An 18,620-nucleotide genomic window follows, 5' to 3' on the forward strand; every position below is an offset into this window, starting at 1 on the left:
AAAAAGCGGCTGTAGCTCAGAATCCCACTGATTCTAGCGTCAGCAGTTTTCAGACTGATAGATAGCGACTGTAGTTACTGTGGAACAGCATTTTACTGTTTAAGTTCAAGCAAGGTGAAGCTCATTTACTTACTACTTACTTTTACTCAATAGAACGAGAATGACGCTTTACCATATGACAAAAAATGTGTGTGTGTGTGTGTGTGTGTGTGTGATTTAGAGGCTCAGTTAGAAGCAGAAATTGCAAAACAAAATGAATATAAATGAGAATCAGTGTCACTCAATGAGAAAAAATGAATTGTTTGTTGTTGTGGTTCTCTAAGATGATTTCTCTCTCTCTCTTTCTCTCACCTAAAAATACAGTGGACAGTCTTCCATTGCTTGAAAACACACAAATGGCCGCACACACATAAACACAGGGCATCTAGTGGCTGTAAATCAAAGGTAGAATTGGAGCCAGAAGAAAATGGAAAGCGACGGAGACTGAAATGTAAAGAGAGGTTTTGTCCATTAAGTAATGCGATGAGGTCACCACTAACCAAATCAAAATGTCATTCAATCATTCACCTCTGTGAGAAGTTTAAAGTCAGACACACACACACATACGTTGCACAGCAATATGAAATGCATCCATTAAACTTATTTACAGCCTTCTTGATTTTCTTCTGGGTTTTTCAATCATCAGTGCCTTTTGCTGACCTTTTTTCACTCTCTCACACTTTTTTTTTCCAGAGCATTTCTTTGTGTCTATTTCTGTCTTCAGTGAAGCTGTTGTGTGTGGGTGTGTGTGTTTTGTGTCAGTCTGTTGACAGATCAGGGCACGGAGGCTACCCTCCAACTGAGGACTTTCTGTGGGAGCAGGTGTCAAAAAGTAACAAGGTAGAAATATAGAGACGCAGAGAGACACAGGGATAGTAGAGAGGTGGGAGTGATGTGATCTATTGCATTTAGGATTGTTTCTGCTGGAAGAACAGCATAAATTCAACAGTTACAAGGTTGCGCTCTACATATTTTCTCTCTGGTTTTTTCTCTTTTTGTCAGGTGCTTATTCTATGGGATGCTAAAGCCGTTTTTGGATCATTGAATGTCAGCGGATTTTATAAATATGTGGAAGGAAGTGGTGCATGTCCAATTCTGCAATAATTTTTGTGTGCACTTACATTTTCACAGCATCTCGTGTTTGTTTTGTTTATAGTGATAATCTTACTGAAATTGTTGCCTACCCAGCAGTGGAGACTGAAAACACCTTGTGGGTACGACACAAAAGTGAACGGCGGATTTCTCAAGTTGGTCTGGGGTTGTGTCGGGTATGAGCTGATGCTACAGCACATAAAAACAACAGTGCTATATAATCAGGGCAAAGGAAGGCAACGACAGTATGGATGAAAGATAAGAAGTAATAAAATGTGTCATAGAAGATAAGTGAAAAAAAGATAAAGTAAAATAATGATGGACATTAACAGGACTATAAACCAGACTCAAGCTGAATTCAAAGGAGTGATGTTTTGCTTTTATTAGTACCTGTTAAAGGACTAGCAGCTGCTAGAGAAAACTAAAACTAAAAACTTCAAAATAAAACTTAATACTTGGCATCTAAAGCCAAAGCCTCACAAAGCTGTGGACCATCACTGATAATCCCCAGGACCAGTACTGCTGACGCTCAAAGTCAGGGATGTTGGAGCTTTTCACAAGCACCCGAATCCATCCAAACACTTCCTGTTTTAGCCGAAACAAAGATCCTTGACATCAGCTGCAAGTATATTGAAATCTATGGCTCAAACAAATAAGAGACAGGGAAAGAGAGATTTGTGTTCATGTGAGGAAGAGAAAATAATAATAAAAAAGAAAGAAGGAGGAGGAGAGGAAGGGGCTAAAAGAGGCATAAGGAGGAATGAGACAAAGATGGAGAGAGGGAGGCACAGATGGGAGTGCTGTTATACAGCCAGCACCAAGTATGAATAATGAAAGCTCTACAGTCAGTGAGAGAGTGTGAGTGTGTGTCGCCTGCAATGTGTAAATTGGCTAGATTAGTGCACACATACGGTAATGAATCCCCCAAGCGTTGGTTGGAACACATTTACATGTGTTTTTGTGTACATTGAGCCGAATTGTTTGCGTTTGTGTGTGTTTTTGTATCACCAGTGAAGCATGAGTACATGTGGGGGTGGCGGGCTGTCATACAAACCACAATCTCTATAATGAGTACGATGTGCAAAATGAAAAACACTGAATAAGGCTAAGTATCCACTGCATGTGTGTGTATCACTGTAGATGATTTGTCTGTGTTTGAATAGGCAAGATAAATTGTGATGCTTCAGTGTGTGTGTGTGTTTACGTACTCCTTGTTCTCCCTGAATGAAATGAAACTGTGTATTGACTCATCACCCTTCCTAAATCTCATTGATGTCTATGCATTACTCATACTCCTCTTTCAGCATTTTCTCCTGTGTTGAATTTCCTTTCCAAACTCACACTCACACATACGCGTGTGAACATACGCTAACATTTTAATGTTTCCAGTTGATTCAGCAACCCTCTGATAAATGGGCTCAAAACACATGAATGCTCAAATTTAATGGTAGTGTTTCTAACAACCCTGAATCATGAGTTTGCATGTAGTTGTAAAGTGCTTCTCTCCTCTTCTGTTTCCCATCTGACCAAACAATATTTTGATATCATTTGCAACGTTACCTGGAGTCGACGTGACGCCAGAAATAGCAAATCCATCCAGTTTCATCCACTGTTGCTGTGACAGCTCACCAATGAAAACAATGTTCTTCCACTTCTCTACACCTCCATCTCTCACATCCATCTCCACGTCCTCCCAGGTACACACGCCCCCATCCTCCCTCCACCTCTCCCTCCTGTTTTTCTCTGTTGAACCGAGGCTTATTTGCGGCGTCAGAGTCAACATGGCTGACAGTGAAGCATATGATGACACAACCGGGTGGAAATGAACACTCTCTGTCTGTCAGATACAGATGGAGTGGTGCAATAGATGCAATACACTTGAGGTGAAACGGGCGAGAAAGACACCAGATTAATGAGAGTTATTTAGAAGCATCAACACTATGGTTCATATATCACACGCATTTAAAATGAACATTTTAAAATTAAGATAAGGATGTATACTTGGATGTATCCTCCTTAGAAATCACGCAACAGCATGCGAAAGTAGCAGCTCAAGGGAGACATTTTTAATTTTTAATATTGTATATACACAAGGCTGTTTGTTCAAAAATGTGCAATTTAGAGTGTGAGTGAACGGCTCCTGAGCTGCCTCAGTTCAGGGGATGAGAGGGGTGGAACATGATATTTCCCTCAACCTCAGTCACTACCTCCTCACAGTCCAGTTCCATCCCACCACTGAGCCGGCCGTCACGCTCGGAACACACCAAGCCTGCCAACATGGATGTAAACATTGTGTGATTGAAATTTCTTATAGCACTGGCTCTTTAAATGTTTCATGGAGAAGGAATAAAGCATCATGGGACTCAGGAAGAATACTAAGAATACTGAGCTGAAATAATGATGTCATCTTTCTTCATGCTGTTTTTCAAATGCGCCTTTCTGCAAGTGATTAATATACAGTTCGACAATAATATTTTAGATCTTTTGTAGATGATGAACAGCACGACAACATTTAATATTACATTCGTTGAAGAATATTTCAATATTATGTACTCGTATCATCACATTTCTCAGTCAGTGTGCGCTCCTCTTTATTTCTCACTTGACCTATTAAGATTTGGTCATGGCATGCATCCCCTCAAAACTCTCAGCGCTGCATTTTGAGCCTCTCTCCTGGGTGCTCCTAATTGAAAATGTGGTTGAGCTGTGCGTGGCATCACTGTCAGCCGGTGACAAATTAGCAGCCTGGTGTAGTGTCTCACTGAGCCATGTCGGCTTGGGCTTCAGCCTTCATCTTTGCAGAGACTCCTTATTATCTCCTGGACACAGAGGAGAGCAGATTTAATCTGTTCATTTTTTATGTGTCATGTAGAAGACCTAACTCTTGTTGCTGTGTTTTGTGTCTGAGCAGCAGAAATGACCTCTGACTAAAGAGTGACGGCAGGAAACTTTCAGTGTTTTGATAAGTTGTACAAAACCCATTTGCTGTGAATGACTTTTTGTTATGAGGGAGCGCACAAAACAAAAAAGGTTAACGATCTGGAATGCACTCATTCTCGTCTCTCATTTCTCTCTACAACAGGAAGATCATCGAGGTGAAGATTATTGATGATGAGGAGTACGAGAAGAATAAGACTTTCATCATCGAGCTGGGAGAGCCGGTTCTGTTGGAGATAGGACAGAAACACGGTGAGTGTGTGCGTGTTTGTGGCTGTTGTTCAAGGAGGATATCAAGAATTCAGGAGCAGGAACAGGAACAATTGATGAGTGTGACAGACACAACAGAGTCCCAGGCCTCCTACACGCCTATCTCCTATAAACAGGGCAAGACCGGCATCGATTGCCTGAGGCCTCCAATCTAAACTCAGATTTAGTTGGGAAACATTTTACTTGAACCACTAAGGACCTGGCTTGGATTTAAAAGACTCAAAATGTGAAATTTTTAACATAACATCAACATATCGTCATAACTTGGATCTCACTGGAAAAATAACCTGTTCCAATCGGTATTTGGTTCAATATCTTGCCACTGACTTTATATAAATAAGTGATATCCTGTACAGTTTACAAATAGCCAGATACACTCCCTGTGTACTGAGGTCATAACTGTAAAGATTTCACTGAGCTAAGCAGCAAGAAATTAGCAGAATGAACAATATGTAGTTCATTCCTGCCTAAAGATCTATTCAGCCCTGTAAAAATGAAATATCAAATTGTTTTGTCACAGTACAGTGTCATCTGTCTCTTTACTGTTGACACGACTTTAGAGATAATCAGCATTTAGTGACATTTGAATTAAAGGTTGACGCCGAACATATGAAGGATGGACAGGACACTGGCTGGTTAATCCCCTGACTTTACTGCAACTGTGAGTTTGACATTTGTGGTCTTCAGCAAAATGTCTTCTCTATTGAATCGACTGCCATGAAATTTCTTTGGGTATGACACTCATCCCTTCAGGGTGCATTATAACAACTGGTGACACTGTAATTTTTCCCCAAGTGTCATCATCATGTCAACTTTTCAGTTTGTTCAAAACTTTGGCTTATTATAAAATATCTGCAAAACCTATACAAGTCCTGTCCAGTGATGTAGTGGTGATTTTCAAAGCGACCCGTCCAGTAAATGATAAACGTCATGAATTTAAAGACTACACCTGCATATTTACTTTGGCAAATAGTATTTGCACATTGCCACTTAATTTCTGATGCAGATTTTGCATCAATACTGGCCCACAGCCTGAAGGGTGAGGCAGCTACTTACTATGCATTTTGAGTCAACCTTTCCTTTGTCCTTCCTCACAAAATTGGACAGTTATTCTCTCATTCCTCTATAGGCCAGGAGTTTCTTTTGTAAACTGATGTAAACTTGGAACAGATGATTTACCACCAATAGTGTCGGCCAGAGTCTATTAACATTGTATGATTAACATTATTTGTCAAGGGGCAGTTTGCAAATATTACTAGATAGATGGTGGTGGTGGAGAGGGTGCACTTGATTGTCCATGATGGATAACAGCTTATACAGATACTAAAGCACTAACTCCACTGCATGGTATTGTCATAATTTACAGTGCTCTGCTATTAAAAAGTGTTCACAGTGGTTGACGTCTTGTCGTACAATAGGCAGCATCGTCCCGAAAGAGCCAATCCCAGTTGACATTAGGTGAGAGGCGGGATACACTCTCGACAGGTAGCCAGCGTATGAACAGCCGAATGCTTATTCCAATAGACATGAATCTGCCAGCCACTTCTGTTAACCTGCCAACATGGAGGTTCAAGTCACTACTCTTTCGAGCAGTAGAGGTTGTTCACAAGGTTATGGTCACTTTTCAGATTCCTTCATGTGTACAGCAGTGGCTGTTAAATAGAGCCTCCACTTACAGGCTGAGTTTGAAACCTCATTCTGCACAGTGGTCGACAATTGATTTTTTATCTGTCTCCTTCTTAACATGCAGACTCTTGGTGGGTCCACACTCTAGATGGCAGACATGAAGAGGGCATGTTTCATTACAGAGAAATATAATTAGTTTTGTGACACTGAGCTGCTGGATTGACATTTACACACTCTCTCACACACACACACACACACAAACACTGTATAACGTACTGTACAGTGTTTTCACTTACAGCTGGTCGGCACTGATAACAGCTGACTCAATTAAAGACTGTCACTGACTGAGTGAGAAAGACATATGGAATGGTCGTTTCGAGGGTCAAATAGATAAAATTCCTTGTGTATGCGGATTTGTGTTTGCAGGGGATGCTTGATAGCTCGGATTCCCGTGTGGCACATCAGCTTTTGAGGAATATAACATTCACTTCCTGGGGCGAGGCAAATCCCAGCGTAACTTAGCATGGTGAACTTTGACCAGCAATATTTACTTTACATGTATATGTGACCGGTCCTTATCTCCGACATCAATGTCACGCATGACAACTTGGCTGATGACTCACTAACTGCTTTTTAAGAAGAACAGCACTCCCTGCTGTAGATGCATTGCCACTGCCACTGCTGTATCACTGCACTGAGCTACAACCACAGATGAACGACCTGTCTGTTATATGTCGAGTGGTGGTTTTGATAGTTGACTAGTCGAGTAGTCAAGTAGTCTGTGAAACCATTATTAACAACCGATTGCATATATTTTCAAAAATAAAATCCAGAGCCCTGTATTGAGCATATTTATGGGATAAGTGTGAGTAAATAAATTGAGAGTTTTGCACCGTAAGTCTGCTAACCCACAATCTCTGTGGTCTCCCAGGCGACTCCAATGAGAACAAGCCATTAGTGGGAGCAGAGGAGGAGGAGGTGGCGAAGATGGGCTGTCCCAGTCTGGGTGAACACACACAAGTAGAGGTCATCATAGAAGAGTCCTACGAGTTCAAGGTAAGTGTGTGTGTGTGTGTGTGTGTGTGTGTGTGTGTGTGTGTGTGTGTGTGTGTGTGTGTGTGTGTGTGTGTGTGTGTGTGTGTGTGTGTGTGTGTGTGTGTATCTACACTTCAGGTATGGTAAAATAAATGTGAGTGAATGTGAAATTATTCAGGATATTTTAGCAGCTCTTCTGTTATAAAGTTCAAGTCTTGATGAAATTACAACATTCACCAGTTTGGTCTCCATCAAATCAGTTGTGTTGAATATCCCCTATAGAGTAAAGTTGACTTGAAATGCAAATCAGTTGTAAAATGATTTAAAGTAAATGTCAGCCGCCCCAGTCGGGAGGATGAATTAATCATTTTGTTAGCTTGTAATGGAGTCTCTAATGAGAAGCTTGTCATCATGATGCAAAAAGGCAAAAAATAATGTATTCAAAGTGAGCTGTTATCTTGTTCCAGTACACAACGGGCCTTAGTTGCTGATACAGTCGACCAGTAAATTAAAAACTATTTTGACTTAGTCATTCAATGAATATTGCAGCTATTGAGTGTTCAGAATTTGGTTCTTGTGATTTCGCCATGGAGAGTTGTTGCACTGCTAGAGCCTTCCATGTTCAGCTTTCATGACTTTGCAGTCTCTTTGTGTGTAATCTATCATTTTGTTTGTGCCTTTAAATGTCATCAATCATACCATATGGTTTACTTCATTATTTAATTTGTGCATTTGTCCGTTTCTAACATTTTGTGTGTGTGTGTGTGTGCGTGTGCGTATGCAGAAAGCAGTAAAGACGCTTTTGAGAAGCGCTGAAAAGGTTAACTATCTTTCTCCCTCTTTAATTTCCCTTTGCATGTCTACCTCTTCTGTCTGCTACTGGACCATGGATACAATTGCATGGGCAACTGCCTGTTTTCCCTGTTTAGCTGAGCTGGAGAGAAAACCTTTTATTTTAGTGGCTGCATAAATATGAGCAGTTTAATAGTAGTTCAAGTTTGAGTAAATCAAATCTAAACTTCTTTACAGGAAACAATATCCTGTGGGCACTGATGTATTAACTTACACTTGCATGGGGGGTGGGGGGTGTTGCCTTTTACTCAGGTTAGAGCAATGATCCTCAAAATGTCTGTGCACGTCCCTGTATTGGACAATACATAACAATCTGTTGTCTCTGGAAGTTCTCTTATTGAAAGTGCTGATATTGTGGTGGGCTTTTTTTCTATGGTGCTTTTCACTTATTAGATTGTAAACCATGCAGGCTCCTCACAAAGCCCTGTCAGCTGAGTTATGATAACGACTGCGGGTGTGATGCTCCGTAGCTTCTATAAGCTGTTTTGCATCAACTCCTCTTCCTCGCTGCTTTGAATATAAGAAAACCTCAGCTGGTCTGCCTGAAGGCTTTCCCCTAGATTTCACAGGGAGCATCAGTGGAACTTTCAATTTCACAGCATCGTATTAATTAGCTCATCCTATACCTCGAATGCTCAGCGTTATGATTTTTTTTTTTTAATGTATCGTAGAAACGTGGAGGCTAATTGAAAGGCTTGAAATCAGCATTTTCCTCTATCTGTGTGGCTGCGAGTGAATTAACCACTTGAGGGTTGTGTCTTTCCTCTTCTGCCTGGTGTGTATGCACTTGCATGTTTACTTTTGTGTGTGTGTGTGTGTGTGTGTGTGTGTGTAGAGTACGGTAGATAAGCTGATCAAGAAGACAAACCTGGCCTTGGTGGTGGGAAGCAGCAGCTGGAGGGAGCAGTTTGTCAATGCCGTTACTGTCAGTGCAGGTAAAGCTCTCTCTCCCACAAACACACACACACACGATTCTATCCATTTTTACTTTATTTTGAAAAGACGATTGATAATGTGTAACGACATTTTGTCAAATTTGTTGAATTCATTTATTTTTAAATTTATCTATAAACAGCTTTCACCAGTTTTTTCTGCCCACTAAAAACACTTTATTGAGTTTGTTGAGGTGTGATGAGTAAATATCAGAGTGCAAACCTGTGCCAAGGCTAAAGCCCTATCTCACTTGAGAAGAACAATACCTAGTTCAACTATTTCTTCAATCTTTTGAGCTTTTACAGCATTGGGATAAAGTTATACTCAAGTTAAAATGATGTCTCTCGCTGTCAGTTCAGTCAATCTTAAACTACTTGTCTCCTTTTTTCCCCCACTCCCCTGTCTCTTCCTCCTCATTTCAATTGTCTCACTTGCCATCTTCCTGAAAGGTGATGACGATGAGGAGGAGAGTGGCGAGGAGCGGCTGCCGTCCTGCTTCGACTACATCATGCACTTCCTCACCGTCTTCTGGAAGGTGCTGTTCGCCTTCGTCCCGCCCACTGAGTACTGGAACGGCTGGGCCTGCTTCATCGTCTCGATATCACTCATCGGCGTCCTGACGGCGGTCACCGGCGATCTGGCGTCACACTTCGGCTGCACGATAGGCCTGAAGGATTCTGTGACCGCCGTGGTGTTTGTGGCGCTGGGAACATCAGTGCCAGGTGAATAAGTATATTTGTACATAGTGTGAATATTTATTATTAGCATTCAGGAAGCACTAGAGTGAAACAAAATACATTGTTGTACTTCTACAACATAAAAAAGAAATATGCATTTATATTTTTCTGCCTTTCTGCCATGGGACTGTCACACTGATTAGTGTATGGGGGACTAAATGGTTTATCTGAGGATTAACCAGCTGTTTGTCAATCTCGTCTTTGTGAGCACTATATACATTCCTCCACAACTCTGAATGCAACCACACACAAATCTCAATAGTCTTTAACATAGACTGTGCATACAGATGGTCCACATGTCTCCTCCCACTGTCAAGAAATTCAGTCAAGTATCCTGGATAGAAATGTGATGACTAGGGGATGGAGCCTCAGTACAAGCTCGTCTCAATACAAATAGTTAAACGAATATCGTCAGTCAGTCTCATCTGTCAATCGTGACGTGATGAACTAACTTATTAAAACCAAACTAGAAAAATGTAAACATCATTGTGATGAAAACTAACTCAATTGACAGAAACCATCTTTGAGAAAAATGGAATTGACATGAATCTTTACTTTTTGGTTTGATCCAAGTCCTGTGCATTAATATGGAGGAGGCAATTTAAAAACGTTATCTTTGGGAAGCCGTCATGTCGTCCATCTTCATATGCAGTCTATGGTTACAACAGCTGCTGCAGGCCGAACAAAACTCTTTTATCAACGTGTGTGGGCTACAAACCCATGACATGCACCTATTAGCAGTCAACGCAGAATTTTAAGGAATCTCTTAGTAAAGCCTGCTCTCAAAACACCGTTTAGCAGTTGAGATGGATAATCCCAGCCCTGGAGCATAAAGCTGAGAAGGTGTTTCCACAGATATGTCCAAAACTGTATCCTCTTTTCAGGAATGAAAAGTGATGCACCATAGCTGCAGTATTGTAACTTATGTTTCCTCACACTAAAATTGAACAGTAAGTAAACGTAATATAAGATGCACATTTTCCTCAAATCTCTGAGGCGACAGTCAGGTGAGTAAACAAATAGAAGCAGGCCCTGATCCTCTCTCCTCCATCTCATTTCATCTGCAGCCGGCATCTGTGTGGAGGCTTCAAATCAAAATTGTATTGTAAAACCCCGGCTCCATCAGAGCCTGTCTCCACCCGAAGGGGAAGCATCGTCCCAGGGCTTTAATTCAATTCCCTCCGTCTTTCCTCTCGTCAGCTGTTTTATTGAAGCCCGCAGTATGATTTATAGAAATAGCTCCTTTGCGACTCTTGCAGGTGATAACTTTGCTGCCTTGGTGCAAGGTCTCTGGAAATTAGCGTTTGAATCAATTCCTCCAACAGCAGTATTATATTGTGTGTTGCAATTGGAGGCTGTAAATCCAGGCTTGATATCCATTAGTGTGTGTGGCCTGTCACAAGATACATTGACGATACTTTGTCTGCGTTGTATCTTTTCTTTTTCTCGTTTTCTTTCTCTGAATCTTTTTTATTTTTCATCACATTCACTTTCTTTTCCCGAGCCTTTATCCGTTCTTCCCTCACACTCTTATATTCCACCTCACTTATCTGTAACACTTGCTCTCGTACCTCTTTCTTCTCGCTCTCTCTCTTCTATCCTCTTATAGGGTTGTTGTGTTTCCACGATTGTATCATCCATCATACCCAGGTGTGTGCTTGGGTGAGAATGTGTATGCTCGGCCAAGGTGATGCAAGTTTGTGTGCGACAAGTCCAGCAGGTCACTCTAACTTCCACTGAGAGTGCGTGCTCCGGAGTGTGTTTGTGTGATTGTGATCCTCTTAAAAGTTGTTGGAAACATTTACTGCAGCTTCCCCCAGTCTCTGGTGTGCACCTCCTCCAGATGTTATAAAAGCATTTCTGCATTATTACATCAGAGACGCACTCAAGGATTATCAAGCCAATTTACACCAGATTTGCAGATTCAGGCAATTACAGGCAAACGCTGATCGGATGCTTGCTTTGAAGGCTCTGAACCATTAAATGTTTCTGGCTGTGAGGAAAAACTATGATGCTGAGGGTTTCTAAATTTGGGTATGATCTTCGGGGTTGTCAGCTGCAGCTTCATCACTCAGATTAAAACCCACATCTCATGTGCCTGTGTGTCAACAACACACGCACGCTTTTCATTTCTTTTGTGTGGTCTGTCACCGGCAGGACTGCCCGGAAGAAAGAAAAGTTTGGAGGATAATTTTCATGAATTTCGATTAATCTCACTGACATTGAAATGAGAATTGAGACTCATCTCACCAGCTCTTCTAAAAATAGAAATAAGCCAAGACAGGCGCACAATTACTGGCAGCTGTTTCCCTGGTGTTTCCTGCCAACTCAGTTGTGTAGTCGCTGCCTTTTAAAAAAAAATCTGAATCATCCTCACACCAAAGAGCTTCACTCGTGTATGCCTGCAGTATTTATTACATCTGTTCTATGATGGGTTGATGTCAAGTTGTGACTTTTCTGGAAAAGGATCTGATTTATATGTGTCATTTGTAGAACATGGGTAGAAAATATATTTAACCCAAGTGGATGTAACTGAAATGAAAAATACTTCCTCAGTGGCTGTGAAAAAGCAAAACATTCTTCATATAAGACTCATTTCCATACCATTGCTTTACATTGTCTCCTTGTGTTGTTCTAACCTTGGGAGTGTTTTCATGTCTTTTGTCCTGTTTTAATTTTTGTTACACTGCTTTTGGAATCATTTAGTTAGTTAGTTTGATATCCTAACTTGATTAAAAAAAAAAAAAAATACAAGGTTCAAAATGTACATCTTAAGAAAGTCTGGATAAAGTATATCGACGCCATCTCATCTCAGAAGTTACACCATTGTTGAAATGTCTTTCTTGTTTCTTATGGCTGTCTCACTTGAACTATTCAAGTGCTTCACTGATCCACTGCTAGATAAAAGTATATATAAAAGATAATGAAGTATATTTGAAGAATATTCATATTCTTTCCCATCCAGACACTTTCGCCAGCAAAGTCGCTGCCATCCAGGACCAGTATGCCGACGCCTCCATCGGCAATGTGACAGGCTCCAACGCTGTCAACGTCTTCCTCGGCATCGGCGTGGCGTGGACCATCGCGGCCGTCGCCTGGCGCACCAGGGGCAAACCGTTCCGGGTGGACCCGGGGAACCTGGCCTTCTCCGTCACCCTCTTCACCATCATGGCCGTGGTGTGCGTGATGACGCTGCTGTACCGGCGGAGGGCGACGGTGGCCGGCGGGGAGCTGGGCGGGCCGCGGACTTGCAAGTTGGTCACGTCGCTGCTGTTCGTCTCCCTGTGGCTCATTTACATCCTGCTGGCTTCGCTGGAGGCCTACTGCCATCTACCGCAGTTTTAAACGGAGAGGAGAGGGGGGGAGGGAGAGAGACCTACTGCCAATATGAAGAAAGAGAGAAAGAGAGGAGGGAGGAATGTTCAAACGAAGGAATGAAAGAGAGCTGGTTATGCGACGGTAGTTTTTATAGAATTAGCAGATCTACACATGAACTTTTTTTTTCTTTTGAATAGATTTGACAGTAAACCAGTAAAAACTCCAGTGTCCATAATAAATATTTTTGTTAGCATCACTCTTTTAGACATGGAGACCCACCCCAAACGTCTGGGATACATCAACCCTCTAAATTAAGAATAATCTAAAGACCTGATATTAAATCGTAGGTTTTAAAGAGCGCTTTTTGTTTTGTTTTCAGTATACTGCCAAACCAGTAGAAGAGAAGAAGACGCAGTCAGGCTCTGAATGGAAAGTTGAAGTAGGGAGGAAGGACAAGAGGCAACTAAACTGAATCAAATTGAAAGTCTGTACATGAACGGAGAGATTAGAGAAATGAAGAGTAGATTGGCAAGAACACTCTACACCCCCTCCTCACTTTCTCTCGCTCCCTGTGTCGTAACTGTGTCTCGTTGTTGCGGGAACAGTTGGATTCTCCCATGATGCCCGTTAAACTTTATCCAGTTCTATCAGTGACTTATGACTTTTAACCTCTCCTCTGCCAACACACATAACATATACACTTATATAGACTGATTCTGCAACAGAAGACAACCTTTTGTTTTTCTTTATTCCATCTCTTCTGGAATACACTGTGCTTCATCCCACACACACACACACTCACACACACACACACACACACACACACACACACACACACACACACACACACACACATACACTGTACACTCCAATTCCTCCTCGCCAACAAACACTCACAAACAGACTGTACACACCCCTCTACCCCTCCCTCTTGCCTTACTCTTACCTCCCCTTGTAGGATTTTGTCTTAAAGTTGTGATAATGAAACTCCGTAGTCACCACGCACCGAGCCTCTTTTTTTGTCGAGCCAATCCCGAGCCCCTTCTCCTCTTAACGCCAACGCCAAGTGTTGTTAACAAAAACGTACCCTGTCCCCTCCCCTCCCCTCCCCTCTTTTTTCCCCTAAATTTTCAATGGCGTCACGTGTTGATGTTGTTACCGTGCAATTGTAAAAACAAAAGTATTAATACAGTGTGACGAGATAAATTACGAGGAGGAAGAGAGTTGTCGAGAAGAGCAGTTGGATGTTGGATTCGCACCGGGAAGAAAGGGAGGATGGCTTAACGGACGAAACGTTAGAGAAGTTCCGCCTCAGAAGATCTTTTTGTCCTGCAGTGACGAAGCATTGTGCGCTACACGTTGTGACGTATGCTGTTTACACGCTGCAGTTCCCTGGACAACTGGAGCAAAGCAGGAAATGATGTAACAAAAAGGACCAATCAGAACTGGCTGTGACCTTGATGATGAATAACGACGACCTAGTGTTTCTAGTTGTACATGATGATATTAGAAACATTTAAAGACATTGATATTTCATTTATGTTACGTCGCTCTCTTTGTGAGGAAACCCCCCCCCCCAGAGGAAGATAAGAAATGCCCTCAGACCCTTTTTTCAGTTCAAGGAGAAGTTTTAAGGAAAATCCATCGACGGAGAAACATAAAAACAGAGATGACTCACAGACGGAGAGAGAGGAGTCGAGTCCTCTGAGGGAAAAGCATGGCAGCTCTGAAATATCGTGTCTTGTTCCGCAGCTGTTGTAACTTTGGGACGTTTCTTTGTACTCTTGAAAAAACACCAGTCTCTGTTATCCAAAGATTTGATAGAAGAACATTGTCGCAGATCACTTCACAGGTAGACAGCCATTATTTGTCAGTGTGCAGTTACCACAAGCTGTAGTTGGAAAGAACAGGTACATTTCAGTTCTCGTTACAGCTAAACATGCTCGACCATAGGTATTTTTTTATGGGTTTGAGTCTTTTATCAGAAATATGTTCTATTTATTTTGTTTTTGTGAAAGTTTAATTAATCCAGGCATGGTGTGTGTAAAAAGTGAAAGTCCAAGTAGCTGGAAACTATAATTTTATGCCACATATATATATGAAATCATCTGTTTTGTCTTTGTTTGTCTGTCGCCCTCTTTTCCACTGGTCAGAAAAAAAAGATGCTAGCATCTGGCTTCTGTCAGTAGAGATGTTTAAATCAACTCCGATCCTCAGTCTGACTTGACACTCGGAAGAACGTGCTAATTTGTTGAGAGAGCAGACGGAGAGCACCTCAGTTTAATCGACGTCTAACATGACACACGCGGAAAACAACTGAAAGGCAAAGTCCTCCACTGGCAATCAGAAGGGAGTCAATCACCTTTTTTGGGGTTATTTGTTTTAAAAAAAACCTGCATGTAGTTTCAGTGTAAAAGAGGTATGAGTAATTGTCGAAGCCACATTTACAGTATGTTTGTCTTACTCCTCCTGTCCTGCCCCAGGGGTAAAGACTGCAGCTGGACAGAATGGACAGCAGACGGCTTGTCAGTGCAGATTATTATTAAATGCATTGTTATAAAGACGCCATAGAAGGAAAAATAACTGCAGGGTTTGAGCAGTTTCTTTTTCTCTCAATTGCCCACGATGCCGATTGCAAAGCTGAAGGAAAGTCCTCCCAAGAGAAAACAATAATTAGGCTTGTTTCTTTGTTTTACTGCTGTTCACAAAGAAGAAAAAGAGGAGTGAAAACAAGAATTTACCTGCCCACCGTCCCCGCTTGTTTAATATGCACAAATTACCGGCTGCTTTCAGCCCAATGGAAATGCTGTGTTTACAAAGTGTGCTCAGCCGTGACCGGGATTAACAGACACCGGCTTGTCTGATGCTGCCTCGTCAAGGTCGACGCTTGTGCAAATATGTGGAAAAAACAGGGATTTAGAGCGTAGGTGCATTGATCCATGGGAGTGACAACGTCTGTATGCATTGAACCCTTTTCCTCAAATGTCACAACAGTTCCCTTCACTTTCTGACAGCTATGGAAGAGAAAAGAAAGCGAAATATTCACATTTTTCTTTTGAAGAAAATCAATGAAGATTTCTGTGATTCCCTTAAAACGCCTCAATTCACTGATGAAAGGAGTTTGGACAATTGCCATGATGCTCTTGCCCTATTTCAAAGGAACTTCTTCGTTAACATCGCTGTCTAGAAACAAGTTCCCACCTCACAGAGAAGTTGGCTTTGAGCTCCTAGGGATACTAAAGCAAGGATTTTTAAAATACTGAGGTCCAGGCCTCCCCCAGCGCAACTAAACCGTCTTTGAAAGAGTTTGGCCATGACAGCCGAAAGAAAGTTTGAGAAGTAGGGATGTAAACAGGAAGTATAATGTACTATGGTTTCAGTGTCTTGCAGAGAAATCAGACTGAAGTATTCCAATTGATTCTAATAAGTTTTAATTGTAGAATCTCTAAATGTCCAAATGAGCAGGATATGACCTCAGATTTCTCACTGGTTGCTACGGTCTTGGCTGCTGATAGATGTTAGATGTATTCAGATCCTCTGTTTTTAAACGTAGGAGCAAAAGCCCACACGACGGAGGTCATCAGCCGGCTTGCAAGTTTTGACATGACACACATGTTGTCATGGCTCCTGGCCCACGGAGACGCCAAAGACGCCTGCCAGGCCCGACTCCTTTTCTCAATGACTTAAGCGTCTGTGTAACAGTTGCCAGTTTAAGAATGAGTGGGCAGGATAATAGTGCTGCTGACGCCACAGGAACACAAGAACGCCACGACTGATTTAGACATGTCGTCTTTTTAAAGGTTGATAAGCCTTTTGCTGGAGGACAGCTGAGTGTGTGTGTGTGAGCTTGTGTGTCTGTGTGTGTTTTTGTGCGTGTGCATGCTCTCTAAGTGAGTGTAGAAATGCAACCATATTTTTAGTCTCTTGCCTGTTGCTTAGTGACCATCTATCTGCAAGCCGTTGTCTTCTTGACTGTTGCTGGTGTGTGAGACGCGTGCGTGTCTTACTTTTCTTGCTTGCCCTTTCTGTCATTGAATGTGAAAACATAGTTTCTCGCTCACTCTCTCTCTCTGCAGGTCATTATCAACATATGTTCCTCATCATACAGCGTTCCTCATCCCCCCTTGTTTGCATGTGACTCTTTTGTGTTCACGCCTACATGCATTGTGTCTGTGTGTGTCTGTGTGTTGCTGTGTGTTGGTTATAGTAATCTCCTTATAAGGGCTCACCCGGTGAGTCCCTGGCCGAGTCCCATACGCTAGATTAATGAATTAGATGCCAAAATGTCCGGAAATTGGATTCATACGTGCGCACCTGTTGAATAAGATTAGATGAGAAAGTGTGTGTGTGTGTGTGTGTGTGTGTGTGTGCACACAGTATGTGAGGCACTGTTATAACTAATAACATTCACATTTACACATTTTTATACACATGCATTTATCCACTCAAGAGATGGATATTCAAGTCGGTCAATGGAATTACGTAAACACGCTCAATCGCCGGTTGGCTGGCTGCAGTAAAGGTTATAATTCGCCCCATTGGACCAAACTAAAAAGTCAAAATACACATCAAATACATTTGAAGTCATTCTTATCACATTGATGTTTGGTTTGAATTAGTCGTTTGATGCTATAAAACTGGATGAATCGTCTCACGATTGGTTGAGAGTGTGTATCGGCCGGATCTCGCTGCCGTCCTCTGATCACTTACTGCACAGACTCGAAATTCACAAGATGCTGGCGTCTGTCTCAGAGATATTTTGTCCTTATTTGTGGATTTTATGAGGAAGAGCAGAGGTGTTGTCCGTCTTTATATTGAGTCAATAATTAAAACAGCCCGCTCAAAACATCCTCACTCCATAAGGTCTAAAAGTCAAACTGTGACATAACTGCATGTAAATGAAATATCTGTGAGAGTAGATATTAGTGTGTGTGTGTGTGTGTGTGTGTGTGTGTGTGTGTGTGTAGGGGGGGGGTGACATTAATGTAACTGAATCTTAGAGATTGTTTGTTAAAAGTATTTGTACTCAGATAAACCTGAAGGCAGCATTAGTAACAAGAGACATTTTTACACTGTAAATAATCATGAAATCAATTTGCATGTTTCCGTGGGACTGATTTTCTAAGTGAAGCTGAATGTGAACTCAAATACATTCATGAACATTATCAGGTGGTTATAACACAGTGATGAGGTCACGTCTTTAGAGCTGTTGCTGCTGTTTATTAGATGTTCAGACTTTTATGTAAAGAATTTGGCTTCTGAATACAGGAAATATTGAACAAATTCAGTATTCACATTTTTGTGCTTTGTGTGTATGTGTGTGTGTGTGTGTGTGTGTGTGTATGTGTGTGTGTGTGTGTGTGTGTGTGTGTGTGTGTGTGTGTGTGTGTGTAAACCAGCCTCTTTATAATGATCAGCATGTTTCTTTTCTTTCCTTTCTCCCTCTCTCTCTATAGAGCCACTCTGTTGCTGTCTACCTAACAAATCTATATATTTTATCACTTAAAGCTGTTATTTTATTTTTAACTTATCACGCAGTCCTATTTATGAGGTCACAAAGTGCTTTTGATATAAATAATTGGTATTATACTTTTTTCCATTTATTTTATTCTTGTTATATTATTATTGTACTTTTTGGTGTATTTCATTGTTTTGTGTTGTTATGGTGACTTGTTTTGTAAAAAAAGATCCCTCAGAGAGTAGAACAGGAAATTAGCAGAGAAAAAAAATAAACTGTGTGCTCTTAACCTTTTTACAGTGTGTGTGTGTGTGTGTGCGCTC

At 41.5% G+C, this 18,620-nt stretch overlaps 1 protein-coding gene across 4 annotated transcripts in view; it reads left to right on the forward strand.

The window, feature by feature from the left end:
* The window catches only part of slc8a4b (solute carrier family 8 member 4b), a 99,270-nt gene extending 81,043 nt beyond the window's left edge, over positions 1–18,227 (forward strand). For 3 of the 4 annotated variants that reach the window (XM_069518202.1, XM_069518203.1, XM_020095650.2), the window contains 6 exons: positions 4,214–4,320; positions 6,896–7,020; positions 7,784–7,819; positions 8,687–8,786; positions 9,234–9,506; positions 12,487–14,935. In XM_069518202.1, coding sequence (XP_069374303.1) covers positions 4,214–4,320; positions 6,896–7,020; positions 7,784–7,819; positions 8,687–8,786; positions 9,234–9,506; positions 12,487–12,866 — 1,021 coding nt within the window. In that variant the 3' untranslated portion in view covers positions 12,867–14,935. Of the gene's footprint in view, positions 1–4,213; positions 4,321–6,895; positions 7,021–7,783; positions 7,820–8,686; positions 8,787–9,233; positions 9,507–12,486 lie in introns of all 4 variants that reach the window. The other variant, XM_020095652.2, reaches the window with a different exon arrangement.
* The last annotated feature ends 393 nt before the right edge of the window (positions 18,228–18,620 follow it).

The sequence above is a fragment of the Paralichthys olivaceus genome, chromosome 22, assembly GCF_024713975.1.
Source record: "Paralichthys olivaceus isolate ysfri-2021 chromosome 22, ASM2471397v2, whole genome shotgun sequence".
Taxonomy (NCBI): Eukaryota; Metazoa; Chordata; class Actinopteri; order Pleuronectiformes; family Paralichthyidae; genus Paralichthys; species Paralichthys olivaceus.